Source organism: Gamsiella multidivaricata (genome assembly GCF_025024155.1).
Source record: "Gamsiella multidivaricata strain RSA 2152 chromosome Unknown BC939scaffold_29, whole genome shotgun sequence".
In the NCBI taxonomy this organism is placed as follows: Eukaryota; Fungi; Mortierellomycota; class Mortierellomycetes; order Mortierellales; family Mortierellaceae; genus Gamsiella; species Gamsiella multidivaricata.
The window spans coordinates 188,403-202,229 of record NW_026251737.1 but is presented as its reverse complement, the minus strand read 5'-3'; the positions used below and the strand labels follow the sequence as shown (position 1 = coordinate 202,229).

The window sequence follows — 13,827 nt, the reverse complement described above, 5'->3', positions numbered from 1 at the left end:
GATCAATCTGATCCTGTTCATCACTCTTTACTCTCTCATTCTCATTTGAATCATACCCAAAGGAATAAAAAAAAAGAGGAGCGCATTGAAGAAATATTCGAAAAAGAGGATAAGAAAACGCGTATCTTTTTTATATCCTCCCTCGACCAAAGCACTTCGCAACAGGAGTATCCAGCCCATTGCATGCCCAGTCCAGTCTGAATCCTCCTACTCCTGCAACTGCCCCTTGATCCTCACTGTATCGTCTCGACTCAAAAAAGGAACCCCTGTCCCCCCTGCTGGATCTGGATAGCGCTTTCCGGATGTTGATCGCACGACCTTCGAGCTTTCTCTCTGCCGATTCTGAATCACTCTACAACAATAATACCCCTATCCCCTCAATACCTTCGATACCCTTCACACACTCGGCGCCCCTGACACCTTCGGTACCCAAAGCGCTTTTCGAACCGGGCCCTCGCCTTGTGTTGCAAGAGCATCTCAGCGAGAGAGCCCGTCCGTCCCACAGGACCTCAAAACTCGCCCGATCAACGCGCCCACGTCTCCAGCGACGATCAAGGAATATCCTGCGATCCACCTCAAACGAAATTTTTGGCCATTGGGACATCCGGATCAAAGGAGAGGCACGTCTTCACAGCAAAGTCAAAGGCAAGGTCGGTGTAAATAGAGGAGCGCAAGGAACAGTCTCCGCCATGGGCGCCAGCGAAGCGGCAGAAGCCTCCAATATTCGAATCAGCACCACCTCTCCCTCTTCGACCTCATCAGCTCCTCGCGAACATGCGTCCGAGTCGCACAAAACGGGCTTGCCAGTCTTCAAGACTCTGCGCAGGATGCCCTCTGCCTTCAACCCTGCAAATAATGCGACAACGGCATGGACAGTCGGCCAACAAAAATCCCACGGCAAGGACCACGCCGCATCACCATCCGCCGCTGCTGGTGCTCCGTCCTCGACAGCAAACAAATCCTCCAATGACTCAGCCGAGGCGAGCCCCTCGGATCCGTTCTCGGCACGATCAAAGTTCCTCAAGGCATTCGGCAAGTTCAAGAACAGGCATCTGTCTCATAAAAGGTATGTGTACATGCCTCCTACCCATTGCCTTTTTCTCCCATGCACCAACCATCTGACCATGGATGCGCTTAGCATGTCATGTTTATTTTCCTCCCTGCCCTGCGTGGTTTGTCATCCATCGGGATGCGCTCTAAAGAAAAAAGAGCGTTTTCCACGCTTTGGTCTGCCCCTGTATCAAGACGTGTCATCCTGACCTGTTTCTGTTACCATTGCTTCCCGTTCGTGTCACCACGGCCATTTATTTTAAACAAAATAATGTTCCCATCCCACACATCCCGCAGATCCAATATCGCTGGAACAGGAGGAGCCCTGTCTGTGACGAATAATAATAGCGACAGCGGCAACAGCACCAACACCAACAACCGCATGTCAATTTCGGCCTCGCTTGCCTCATCCTTCATCCTACCGCCCATACAGCTCGACCATGAGCTCTCGATGACCTCAGCCGACCAGGGCTCGAGCGCCATCCACGGGCATTCCGATACTGCGTCGATTTCAATGAGGTCTTACGTTGAACCAACAATCCAACAGGGGGACACGGAGCAATTGCAATTTCAGGATATTGATATGGAGGACTCTGAAGCGCGTCGCACACTTCCCCAAGGCGACCGCTCAGCGCCGTCATCATCGCTGGTCAAGTTCAAGAATCGAGTCCACAACACTCTTGCTTCTATTAAATCATCCTCCAACCTCAGAGAGAAGGCACGCTCGCAACAGACTTCTCTCTCTGCTCCCGACTCCACTCCTGTCTCCGCGCCCATCTCTACACCTATCTCTACATACAACCTTGAATCCAGTCCCTCATTTCCAACGTCAGCCTCAGCGCAGCCTCAACAGCTCCAATCTTCCTCTAGATCCATCACCTCCGAGCCTCAGCAAACCAACCCTATGCTTCGACTCTCGAAACCATTTTGGACACACCCTCGTGTTCGTCCAGAGTCGAACTCCCCCAGCAAACTTATGTTATGGGGAAACAAGAGTAGATCAAGCTCACTGGTGGACAGTTCTCCCTGCAGCAAGACACAGCATGTAAACTTGGATGCGGTGATGATTTCGCCCGAGCTTGGTCCACAGCAGCAACAGCAGCAACAACAGCCAGCGCACGATACCGCGGACGAGTTGGATTCGGACGACGACTCTATCGATTTCATTATGCCGGGTGACTACAGCGACTATACTCAATTTGCAGAGCTACCTCTCAAAAAGCGCAAGAAGCTTCAGGCAGCAGCAGCAGCAGCCTCTGCTTATGCTGCAACACAAGACCCCTCTAACAAGCGCCCCAATGCCGTGAAGCGGTTTTTGCTTCCGCAAAAAACTGCTTCTGATAAAGACAAGACCAAAGCGAAGGAGAACAATCAAGCCGTTAAGGCCCAGAGCAGCGATGCTGTCGATGCTGGTACTTTCACTGACCAAACGATTCCCCAGAGGAACAGCAAAAAACGACCCAAGGATCAAGACTCGATCGAACAGCAACAGCGGCAAGAAGCAAACGAAATGGGCAGGTCGAGCTCCGGAGAGCCGTCTGAATGGCGCAAGGCCATCATGAAGTCGCTCCATCTTGGCCGGGCAACGAAGAAGCTCAAGAACATGCCGTCCGCTGAGCAGTCTCCAGTGGGATCGCCCATCGAGACTAAGGCCCCCTCTTTGGACTTGGTGAAGACCCACGAGCCTTCGCTGCAGCCATCCCAAAGAGACAGCGGTGTTTATTCAGGAGATCTCAGCAGTCGCCCAAAACGGTCTGAGAGTATCAGTTCCGTGCGCTCGCGCTCTATGGGCACCTCGACCCATCCGGCTTTGTTGGCTACGACTGTATCACCACCAAGAAATCCAAGCACACGACGCGAGACCCTTGAGATGGCCATGCGCCGCCGTCGACGGAGCAGCGCAGCCCATTCTATATTTGTTAACCCCCCCGCTCACCTCGGATTGCCTAGCGCCCAGAACTACTTTGATGACGATGCGGCTTCAACTCATGTAACGCACACGTTTACGAGCTTTACGCTTGAAGTAGCCGATTTGGATCACGCACATGCCATAGTCAACAATTCTGTGGTCCCAGGACTCTTCAACTTCAAGCGTCAACCCCGATTGACGGTGTCTTCAATGCAGCAGTTGGACACGGACCAGGATTTTAAGGGCTTTGATTCGGACGGCGATGCCATGAGCGGCTACACCGGCGATGCTGATGTGTCGATGGAGGAGATTTTCGTCCGCCCCAGAACTCCAACAGGATCCAAGGCTGACAAAGGGAAAGGGCGCGATTCGGGCTCGAGAGAGATGTCGCCGCGAAGGAAGATGTCGATCGGCGATGCTGACTCTGACACCCTCCCTGAACTGCCTGCACTTTCCATTCGTACAAAAGACGTTAGCCGCAGCAGCAGCGGTGGCCGAATCGCTGGCAGTCATACAAGGTCGGTCGAAAATAGTAACAGAGAGGGTCCAAGGACATTAAGACGGGCGGGGCCGTCCCTATCCCCAACACTTCACCGCAAGGCCAGCCGGAATATTCTCAATGGCTCCCCTGTTACGATCAACGTATCACCGGCAACAACAACCTCATCTTCACCTCCAAGAAATTCGCCCGCACAATTTTCAGCGGATGACTCGAACTCATGGAAGCCGCGCAACGTCTTGCAACAAACGCGGCCGTCCGTACCGGCATTAAACACTAAGTTCTTGTCGAATACGAGAGGTAATTTGTTTTGTCGCTAATGATAATGAACGATGCTGTGATCATAATCCTAACTCTTTTTTTTTTGTGCTTGGGTTCTATTTATTTGCAGGCACTGCTCACCAGCGACAGCCTTCGTCTGCCCATCAGCAGCAGACATCTTCCGACACTCTGCTGCCGCACCACCTCAAAAACTTCAGCACGGGCTCGACGCTGTCTGCAAGCTCGAACTACTCTGCTCAGACCCTGAACGGAGGTAGCCCCATTACGCCCATAAGCTTCCACCCCAAGGAGTTTGATGCGAGCCAAGAGTTCCCTCCCAATACACCCGTGGACCTCAAGGCGATGGACTTTGACACGCTTCTGAGAACAGCTGAGCGTGAGCAACAAAAGGGGCAGGAGGAGCGGACGCTGAAGAAGAAGAAGAGCTTTCAGTTCCAGAATCCGAAGCCCCTCAAGATTCATATGGCTGGATCAGGAAGCCGACAAAACGTGGAAAATTATTCGAACGGCTTCCAAAAGACCCAGGCCTCGCCCTTTAGCGCCAAGAGTGCTCTTTCTGCCTTGGTGGCGTCTGCGCCCAACTTGGACGATCTGCGCACTCGGGGCTCCGATGCGAGTTGTCATAGTAACATCAGCCAGCAGTACAGTCCTCCCGGCAACAGGAGTCACAGCAGTAACGGTGGCAAGTACGGAGGATTGCAGGTGCAGACCAATCGACCGGAGGCGCCACGACCGCCGACGTCGCTAGGCCATGCGAGGCTTCCAATCTCTAAGAGTGCGATCACATTTGAGTTGGCGGAGAATGCGGTCATGGCCTCTCACGCCAGCCGGCATAATCCTCGCTCCAGGCGGGTGATGAAGAAGAAGACGAGCGTTATCAAGCTGAGCGGCAATGTCCAGGGCCGACGAGAGGACGATGGCATGATCAGGGTAACAGTCGCGCCAACGGTGGATCATCGTCAATGGCGCGCGACGTGAAAGGGAGCTAAATCTGTTTTTGTTTGTTGATGTATTGTATTTTTCCCCCCTCCATTCTGTATATTCATCATACCTGTGTTTTTAGTTTCTTGTGGAGAAGGCACGTTCGTTGCCTTGCTTCACGCATTTCACATTCATCGACTCTTTTGTATTGCAGTGGATTTCTGTCAAACAACTAAGGCGATCATCGGTTTATTCCAAAAAAAAAAAAAAAAAAAAAAAAAAAAAAAAAAAATAGCTCAAGAGAGCTTTGTGGGACGGATAGCGTCCCAAACTTGAAGCCGATCATCGTACAACAATAAAAAGAAAAGGTAGTCGATTGAAAATGAAGTGCATATCTACACACCGTTCTCTCCAAGGATTAAAACCGTGGGCCAGGTCAGATCGACCACGTCCTCGTCCTTCAGATTCTCCTCTGCCATAATTTCATCGATGGTCTTATCGACGATGTCTGGACGGTCAGGATGTTTCTCGCAGTAGTTCTTGTAAGCGGACCAGGTCTTGATATAATTTCGAAAGTGTTTCATCGTAACATGTTCGGTCATGATGGGCGGCAGTGTGTTCCCATTTTTGGGGAAATAATGTCGTTCGACGTTCTGCAGTGGCACGTCGATACTCTTGTAGAGGTTGTCGAGAATCAATCGGCCATGGTCCCAGCATGTGCCCAACTGATCGGGCTCATCGCCCAACTGGTAGATTTTCTCGCTAGCCCTCGGATGCTTTTCAAAGAGCACGAACGAGTAGCCAACGGCAGCAAATGTTCCGTGGGGCTTAAGGACACGCTTGACCTCGGAGAAGAACTTTGGGTGGTCGAACCAATGCAGGGCTTGCGCGACCGTGAGAACATCGACGCTGGAACTGGGGATGGCGCTGAGATCTTCACCCTTACTGACGTGGTAGGTGATGTTAGGCTTTTGAATGGCAGCATCAAGCATCTTTGCAGAGGCATCGACGCCGTGCACATGTTTGAATTTCTCAGCCAACACAGACGCGACTTGTCCAGTGCCTAGATAAATATATGTAAAAGGCCACTGGTTAGGATAAAAGACGCGGTGGATCAAATTGAGAGTGAGCTACTGAAGATGTGATGTGTGTGTGTTTTGCTTTGGCGGCGCATACCTGTGCCGACATCAACTGCGGTGTCGAACTGGCCGCTGTGCCTAGCATGGTAGTTGTAAACCGCCTTGAAAAAGTTGGAGTTGTAGCCAGGGCGGAAGGACTGGTACAACGCGCTGTTGAAGGTCTTGCTTGAGAAGGTCGCCATTGCTTGAAGTGTGAATGAGGAATGAACGACTTGAATGCAGTGTGGGATGCGCTGATGTGCTTTTGTTGGATTAATTGTCCTTGTGGAGGCCACACATACGTTTTTATATTTGCACTGCTGCTACTTGCATGGAACTTTCGCACGCTTTACACTATGACAGCCAAAGCCAAGACGATGTCGAAACTAGCCCTGGAGGACCAGCCGCATCTTCATCGGTCTCTTTGACCGATGGACGAGGGTGGACTGAATGACTGACTGACAGGACGAAGTCCCTTTCGTTTATGTCCTCGGCTGTCCATCTGCCAAACCCGATTTTGTCACACCCTGCCTTATTCGGGCCAACTGCCATTTACAGAAAAAAGACCACCTCTTCTCGCGCGTAGTCTACTCTTTCGTTACTCATCTTGTATGCGACGCTATCCACCTGCCGTTATAGCGCAGCTCCTTACCTCCGGAGACAAAGTCGGGCACGCGACGAAGCACAGGCTAGTCGTCCTTAGACACAAATCCCAAATCCTATGCACATGCTGAGTAGTCTGGACCAAAACAACCCTCTAGTCATCGCCAAGCACAGACAGACTTTCTAATCGCTGTAACTCCTCTTTCGTCTGCTCCTTATGTCTCAGTAGGTTGGTGCTGTGAGGGTCAGCCAAGATGTGTATCCTCCACCGCCACTACTTCGATAGCACGCTGTAGGACACTCTGTGGAGCACTACGCGTGATATAAACAGCCATTGATAAAGTAATAAAAAATTAAAAACCATCTGCATTGCACCATGTTGTGTAGTTAGCCATTTTAACGCATTGCTGCCATGGCGGCCATTAACACATAATCCAGATACATAATGTACATACAAAAGCCGGTTGCGTAAAAAAGACCTTGCGCAATACCGCAAAACCACTAAGCTGCGCTCGGAAAGCTTTGACACTTTGCACTGCATCCATAGGTGTAACCTACTCCAGCTCCATTCGGCTGGCGCATGTGCGATGCCATCATCCCATTTTTATAACAATGCTCTGAATATAGTAGAAAGTAAAATGCCATCTATAAAGTCTATATTCGTTAACGTGATCGCATTTAATATTGAATGTGGGACCAGTGAAGTGTGATGAGAGCATGCCCTTGAGCACCTTAGCCAGTTTTGCGCTTTATTTTTCATGGACAGGCTGTAAGACTAGAGCCTATGTTGCATGTTGCGGTATAGACGAGCTCGATGCTCTGATGACCTCGACGAACTACCTGTCCCAATTGATGTAAGGACTCTTGGGTGCGTTTCTCCATGGTAAGTGAGTTTGGTGCATGTATAAGAGCCGACATGAAATATTTGCAACTGTGAAGGAAACAACTGAATCGCGCGGAGCAAACCTCAAAGTGCAAGTGGTCTAGTTCTCGATTGCTAAACAAAAAAAAAAATGAGAGCCCCTACCTGCGCCGCAGGAAACCGAAAAAAAAGGGACACAACACACGTGTCCATCTTTTTTCACCGCCCTGCTTTTTTTTTTGCTCCGCTAGCCTTGATCTGCATTAAAAACATACAACCCAGACTAGACTAGCAGACTGAGTTGCTGCTCTTGCATGCCAGCGTGTAGCTGGTATGTAATATAACTGTAGCGGGAATGAATGAAAGCTACTTCTAATGTTGTTATTTTTTCTCCGCGCCCAATTGCTTAGTATAGAGGCATGCGTGCTACTGTTCATTTCTCCTTCTTCAGAAAACACCCTTGTTCTTCGCCTCCCCTCCCATTAGTACCTCGAATCTCTTTCTTCCTTGGATCTCACCCCTTGCTTGGTACTTCACCACCGCATCCTCCTTCTCCACGTTTCCTCTCCTCAATTCCCCTACCAATCGCCATATCAACCCCACATTCTCACACTTGCACCACTCACTCCATGAACACATAAATCCAACCAATCTTCGGCTACTCTCTCGGCACATACACATACGACTCTGTCTCCGATCGCGCGAGCTGGGTCATGGTACAGATCATATATCCATCCGAACCAGGGACCGACCCAAGTGTCGCTATTCCCTTGGGCGCAACCCGCCGCAACATCTTCATAGTCTTTGGCACTCTCGGGACCTTTATTGGTCTCCTCTCTACATTTATTTTCCAGCAAGCATCCAAAAAGGACAACAACCTGCGACAGCGAGGACGCTACCTCGTCCCTGCTCAGGGCTACTTTGCCACTATTTTCTTTGCCCTTCTCTATATCTATCAGTCATACAAATACCGCGTCCCCTGTGCGGTTCTGTTCTATGGTACTGTACCACTGTTCTGGTCGCCATTCTCTATTTCTTTTACACTGCTTCGTGTTTGCTTACATGTTACAGCCTTTCCCCCACTCGTCCTTGAATATGGCATGCAACACTGCGTACAGGGAGCTACTTTGGGATGGTACCGTTCGTGCTATTCTTTTCTGCCAGAGTGTGGCGTCTCGTCAGCAGATTCGACCGCAACACTGCCATCTATCAATCCAGATTCGCAGAGCCAGCAGATCTGATTGCCCTGGGCACCGGACAGAGACGTCTTAATCCAGGGACTGGGGTAACCAAGGGCCCCACCATCATTGGAGCTTCCGATCCATCCTCCTCTCCGGTTGAAACACAAAAGCAGCTGCGGGATCAGGTCCATGGTTACGATTCTTATAGTTCAGAGAGAGAGAAGGTCTTTGAGTTGACCAACAAGACATTGAAGGAAATTGCTCTGTCAAAGAGGTGGTACAACCGCTACAAAACCGCCACTGATATGCAGATGCTTGGCGTTGCCGCTGTATACTTAATCATCACCCTGATTTTGGCGATCTTTTTCCAGTTCCGGGTCCCTTCCATCGGCTTCAACCCCGTCTACTACGAGTGTCATACTGGGCCTGAGGTTAGTATTCATGATTTCTACTTTGTGGTCGATCGATTTTAAGCGCTTTTCCGACTTCCATTTCCGTTCCCATTACTGACATCGCCGCACATCTTTCTTTGTACGCTGCTGTATAGTATGCCTTTCCCTACATCACAGCACTTATCTTCCTCTTTATGTTATCCCCATTCATGATCTTTCAACTCAAGGGCACCAACGATGGCTTCGGTATCCGGAACGAGCTCATTTTTATGACGACCTTCTCGGCTCCGTGTGTGGCGCTTTTCTTCATCATGCCTGTAGTGCTACCAGAATTCACCAGGAAGTACTTGGATAAAACAACATATATAGCCTTAATCCTCATCGTGAGCCATATCGCTAGTATCCTGACCCCGCTCGTTCGCCATTTCAAAGAGTATCCTCACCAGTGCGCCTATACTGCCATGGTGTTCCAGCGGAACACATATCGCAGCAAATTACCTGCAACTGCCTTGGGCTCAATCGATCGCAAACATCGTGCAGGAAATAATGGGGCTGACATCCGGGACCGGTCAGGATCTGAGGATATTCCGCTCGAGGGCACCCGACAGACAGGAGGCAAAGAATCATCACTCGGCGCCAACAAAGTACAATTCACACTAGTCACTACGCCAGCACCTGCAGCCAGAGATAAGGGCGATACTCGGGAAGTTTATTACGCACAGACATCCACCAGTGGTTCTCCCCTGGGCTACAGCCGAAAGAATAGCATCAGTAATATCAACCTCACCCTCAAGAGTCTCATTCGCAGCCACAGGAGAGAACATTTTGGCATTGGCAGTAGCACTCACGGAACCATCATTGACAGCAAAAAGACCGACTGGGACGAGTTTATCAAGGCGCTTGAGGACCGCGAACTGTTTGACAGGATGAGCGCTTTCACTGTCCGAGAGTTTTGCGCCGAGAACATGAGATTCCTGTACGAAGTCTCCAGGCTGGAGAAAAGAGCATTCCAGTATGAACATCTGCGAAACCTGACAGCGACACCACATGAGCTACCTCTTGACAACCCAGCGACAAACCCTTCACTGTCTATGGTGGATCATACCGTCATCTCGATGCAGACCTCGCCTGCAACGCCAACCTCTACGAGGCTGACTAAGACTCCTTCTTCGGGAACTAGCCATTCAACTATCGCTCCGCTTCCAACTCAATTTCCCCAGCTTTCAGCCAAGGCCGATGGTAGTGATACAAATCGAACACCACACCGGATCAAGAAAATCGTCTCTGTATCATCTGTATCGTCAACAGTGCACATGCTGGGGCCACGCCGGTCATCTTCATCCTACTTTGACGACTCAGAGCCATCTTCACCCTTGGGGTCATTTACTTTCCCAAATCTGCACCGGCATGGTTCTAGCTCTTCAGCATTACCTGATCTAGAACTAGGCATTGTGCAGGATCCATCAGCAAGGCAAACACCAAGCGCCACCATATTGGAGTCATCTCCGCAGAATATTCTTACCACACCAGGCGAGGACTTTCGACTTCTACCCATGCCTCCCACGCTATTGATTCAATTCGAGTATGTTTACAAGACTTTTATTGTCAGCGGCAGTCGTCTGGAGGTCAATTTGTCCTATGCTACTGCGCAAGAGATCCATCAAAAGGCGAAGCGAGGCGAATGGCAATCGAGTATGTTCGACGGAGCCATTTATGAGATTCAAGAGCTCCTCTTCCGCGATGTCTGGCCAAAATTCGTAACGTCTTCTCACGGACTCAACTACAACGGTTCTGCTGCTCCAATGGACCGCACGCGGTTACAAGAAGTCGATACGGCCAACGCCCACACAACGAACGCGGTCTCGGACAGTCGTTCATCTGCCTGCTTGTCGCCTGAACAGCAGCCAACATCGCCTCAGCGGTCGACACCGCCATCTTCGATCCTGACACCGTCTCCAATGTCGTCAATGTCCAGGGCCGCGTCTGCCAGAGCGAAAGCTGTGTCCTCGAAATGACGACGCGTTTCCTGAGGAATGCTCTCGGACAGGATACAAGGCTTGGTGGACTAAGGAGAACTGGATGGGGATCAATGCTGCAGCATCGACCTCGCACGAGGGTAGCACAGGTCCACAGCTAGCCCTAGACCATGAACCACGATTTCTTCGCCTCACACTCATCCTGCATCAGCACATCTTTTCACCTCTCAATCTATCCGGGACACAATCTACCCACCTTTGTAAAATATCCACTCCTTCATTTTTGGTACCTTTTTTTTTCTGAGTTTGCTGGTACCCGCCAGATACGTAGCTGCATCATTGTGGGGTTGAGATAGTAGGAACACCAGCACTTTCGGTTCATGTGCATTAATATAACCAACAACATTAGACTTCCACAATAAAGGGGCACTCTACGAGCCTTAGGGACAAGGAGGGCCATTCCTCATGAAGGTTGTGTGGCAAGGCAAGACAATGCAAGGCAGCGGAGCAAGAACGGCGAACAATATGAAGGCACAAGCGCTGGATCAAGCGTCGAAACACCGGGAGACTTGTTCAACCTCTCTCTTTGCCAGAGGCTGGATTGAACAAAAAAAAAAAAACACGTTCCTTTTAAGTCCCTCCATCGGCGCACCGAAACCCTACAACCGAGCCTTCTTCACTTTCCAGGATTAACAAAAGCAGAATGCCTTCGATTGGTATGCGGCGCATCAGGCGAGACAATGTCGCTTGCGCGGCTCTGCTAAAGTTCCTCAAGAATGGGTTGTCACCCCAGTAGTACAAAGCAGAAATTCATACAGAATATCACTGGGGTACGTGTTAACAGGATCGATCACCACGGACGGACACGTCCTCTAGCAGACGAAAAGAAGCAACCCTAGTCAAGAGTATCACAAGAGCGATGAACGCCGCTGGATACATGGGGAAATAACAGTCAGGGACGTCAAGGCCAGTGTTTGTGGTGGGGGATGCACCTCTAAAGAGGGTAATCGATTTCTGCTATCAAGGCTTTCTACGTCCAGGTGGCGGCCCATAATATACCCATAGTCCGTGCCGCCGCGTGGAGGAACTCTATAAGATGCTTCCGATGCGGTGCCTTGGGGAACGTCAAGGGTCAGACCATCAAGTGCCAACGATACATATAACTGACCGCAATTTGGCTCGCGCCGCTCTCCGTCTCATAGAGCACTAAGAGTGACCTCAAAGCTGATGCGTCCGTAACCACAGCAACAATAACAACAACAATAGCACTAAATGCGGCAATGTAAACACTATGAGGGATGAAAAAGCGAACATCCCACGATGACGAAAACTCTAGTCTTCCTCTTGCATTCGCGCGGGAGACCGGGACTCGATTGAGGGGCGAACGGGGTTTGTACCACGTAGCTGGATATAGCTTTTGTACTCCTTCACACTTGACCGCCTGCTCTACATCGCAACATCTGTCGAATGTCCAGCAGCAACATCTGATTCAAAGGACACGCATCGACTATAGCTTCATCAAGACAGGACTCGAGAAGAACAACGCAAGGACACTTGGTTATGGCGGTCTTGCCTTATCCGATGAACTCCAGCGCTATCCAGCCCTCGGTCAATACCATCTTGAACCTCGCACGGGGTTGCGAGCAACATATAGTCCGGCTCTACTATCTGCCAACACCCAACACCAATGGCTTCACCACCTCCCACACCATTGTCTCGACGCAGGACAGCCGATACTACGAAGCAACAACCTCTCGCAACAGGAGTTACAGCATGCCGTATCGACGAAGTAACAGTCATGAGCAGGATGCAATTGCCAGCGAACATACTTGCAGGGTCCATCAAGTGACACGGGTATCAGAGTCTGAGCGCGGGATCGTCCACCTGGCTAGGCTGCGCATCTCGACCATGGTAAGAAGCAAGCCGTTATTGTGATACATCCGTTTTTATGACTACAGATTCGCCGAGCTGATGGACCATATTTTCCTTCGGATATAGATTATTGCCACATCCTCTCTGCCCTATCTTTCCCATCTGGTATCTTTGCGCTTGCAGGGCAATCAGCTCAAAGACCTGCCACTGCAAATCTTTCGACTTCCTGCGCTCCGCGAACTCGATGTCTCCCAGAACTTCTTGACGGAGATCTCGCCCCTGATCGGCTTGCTGGCACCCACACTTGAGGAGCTCTTCTTACAATCCAATCGCCTCAAAAGTCTTCCACAGCAACTTGGACGATTGAAACAACTTCGACTGCTGGATATCGCGGATAACCATCTTGGATGTATTCCTGTGGAGATTCAGCGACTTGTATCAGAGTCACTCGCTTTCGAGAGGGGGAGTCTTTGGCGCTTGAGCGAAACAGCGCTATCGCTGGGTAATGGACTTGAGGTGCAGGCTGGTGGCGAAGGATCACACAACCCTCAGGGCCCAATGGAGTCTTTGTTCACCACAGCGCCGGGACAAGGTGCTCCTAATATTACGCCAAACGAAGACGGAGGTCATGATGATGATGATTATGTTCAAATACGCCAGGGGATGAAGTGCTGGGCTCGAGGTAACAGATTTTGGCAGGTCAAGGTCCCACGGGCCTCTGCACCACAGTCACCAATTACAGCAACGACGTCCATGTTGATGGCAGGACTAGGATCGCCTTCGGCATTGATGGCGTCCGCTCCGCTTTCACCAACGACCGCGGCGAATTCAATATCTCCATCTGGACAATTGGGAGAGCCAGTACCGCCACCATCAATTATACCAATGCCATCATTGGGGTCGCTTTCACTATCAAGTGAAGGTAATGCCAGGCTAGGAAATTTGGTTCGCAACTCTGATGGTCAGCACAGTCAACAAGCGCCACTAGGCGATTTGCACCATCATAATCAACACCCCTTCAATCACGCTTACCAGCATCAACATCAACGACAAGAGCAACCGCACCCAGAGCACTTAGTCGATCGGCGTGGGTATTGCAAGGACAGTTACACTTCATGTTCATGGACACTCAGCCTTGGGGACATTTGCTCGCAGATCGTCG

The 13,827-nt window shown here is 50.5% G+C and overlaps 5 protein-coding genes across 5 annotated transcripts; 4 read left to right on the top strand and 1 right to left on the bottom strand.

Annotated features, from left to right (window-relative positions):
* Positions 1 to 689: 689 nt before the first annotated feature.
* BC939DRAFT_476772 (uncharacterized protein) lies at positions 690 to 3,669 on the top strand (the record flags this gene model as incomplete). Its single annotated transcript, XM_051558617.1, has 3 exons — positions 690 to 1,066; positions 1,399 to 3,477; positions 3,501 to 3,669. 3 exons carry the CDS (start codon positions 690 to 692, stop codon positions 3,667 to 3,669), a joined length of 2,625 nt encoding a protein of 874 aa, XP_051412659.1.
* Positions 3,670 to 3,741: 72 nt separating this feature from the next.
* Positions 3,742 to 4,940, top strand: BC939DRAFT_450148 (uncharacterized protein). The gene has a single exon (XM_051555475.1). The coding sequence runs from the start codon at positions 4,083 to 4,085 to the stop codon at positions 4,716 to 4,718; it is 636 nt and encodes a 211-aa protein (XP_051412658.1). The 5' UTR covers positions 3,742 to 4,082; the 3' UTR covers positions 4,719 to 4,940.
* BC939DRAFT_142827 (S-adenosyl-L-methionine-dependent methyltransferase) lies at positions 4,929 to 6,238 on the bottom strand. Its single transcript, XM_051550160.1, has 2 exons — positions 5,838 to 6,238; positions 4,929 to 5,724 (listed from the first exon to the last, which is right to left on the bottom strand). Exons 1-2 carry the CDS (start codon positions 5,980 to 5,982, stop codon positions 5,057 to 5,059), a joined length of 813 nt encoding a protein of 270 aa, XP_051412657.1. The 5' UTR covers positions 5,983 to 6,238; the 3' UTR covers positions 4,929 to 5,056.
* A 1,403-nt stretch (positions 6,239 to 7,641) lies between these two features.
* On the top strand, positions 7,642 to 11,291 carry BC939DRAFT_528554 (uncharacterized protein). The gene is made up of 3 exons (XM_051561465.1): positions 7,642 to 8,243; positions 8,363 to 8,856; positions 8,973 to 11,291. The coding sequence occupies exons 1-3, from the start codon at positions 7,958 to 7,960 to the stop codon at positions 10,830 to 10,832; spliced, it is 2,640 nt and encodes an 879-aa protein (XP_051412656.1). The 5' UTR covers positions 7,642 to 7,957; the 3' UTR covers positions 10,833 to 11,291.
* Positions 11,292 to 11,400: 109 nt separating this feature from the next.
* BC939DRAFT_492653 (uncharacterized protein) lies at positions 11,401 to 13,585 on the top strand (the record flags this gene model as incomplete). The annotated part of the gene is given in 4 exon segments (XM_051559533.1): positions 11,401 to 11,509; positions 12,307 to 12,704; positions 12,792 to 13,347; positions 13,365 to 13,585. 4 exon segments carry the CDS (start codon positions 11,497 to 11,499, stop codon positions 13,583 to 13,585), a joined length of 1,188 nt encoding a protein of 395 aa, XP_051412655.1. The 5' UTR covers positions 11,401 to 11,496.
* Between the last annotated feature and the right edge of the window lie 242 nt (positions 13,586 to 13,827).

Bases quoted from the DNA above. Each gene is read 5' to 3' on its own strand.
- BC939DRAFT_450148 (XM_051555475.1), top strand. From the start codon at position 4,083: ATGGACTTTGACACGCTTCTGAGAACAGCTGAGCGTGAGCAACAAAAG.
- BC939DRAFT_142827 (XM_051550160.1), bottom strand. From the start codon at position 5,982: ATGGCGACCTTCTCAAGCAAGACCTTCAACAGCGCGTTGTACCAGTCC. The intron at 5,725-5,837 runs GTATGCGCCGCC...ATATTTATCTAG, and splicing joins CGCAGTTGATGTCGGCACAG to GCACTGGACAAGTCGCGTCT.
- BC939DRAFT_528554 (XM_051561465.1), top strand. From the start codon at position 7,958: ATGGTACAGATCATATATCCATCCGAACCAGGGACCGACCCAAGTGTC. The intron at 8,244-8,362 runs GTACTGTACCAC...CACTGCGTACAG, and splicing joins CTGTGCGGTTCTGTTCTATG to GGAGCTACTTTGGGATGGTA. The intron at 8,857-8,972 runs GTTAGTATTCAT...GCTGCTGTATAG, and splicing joins AGTGTCATACTGGGCCTGAG to TATGCCTTTCCCTACATCAC.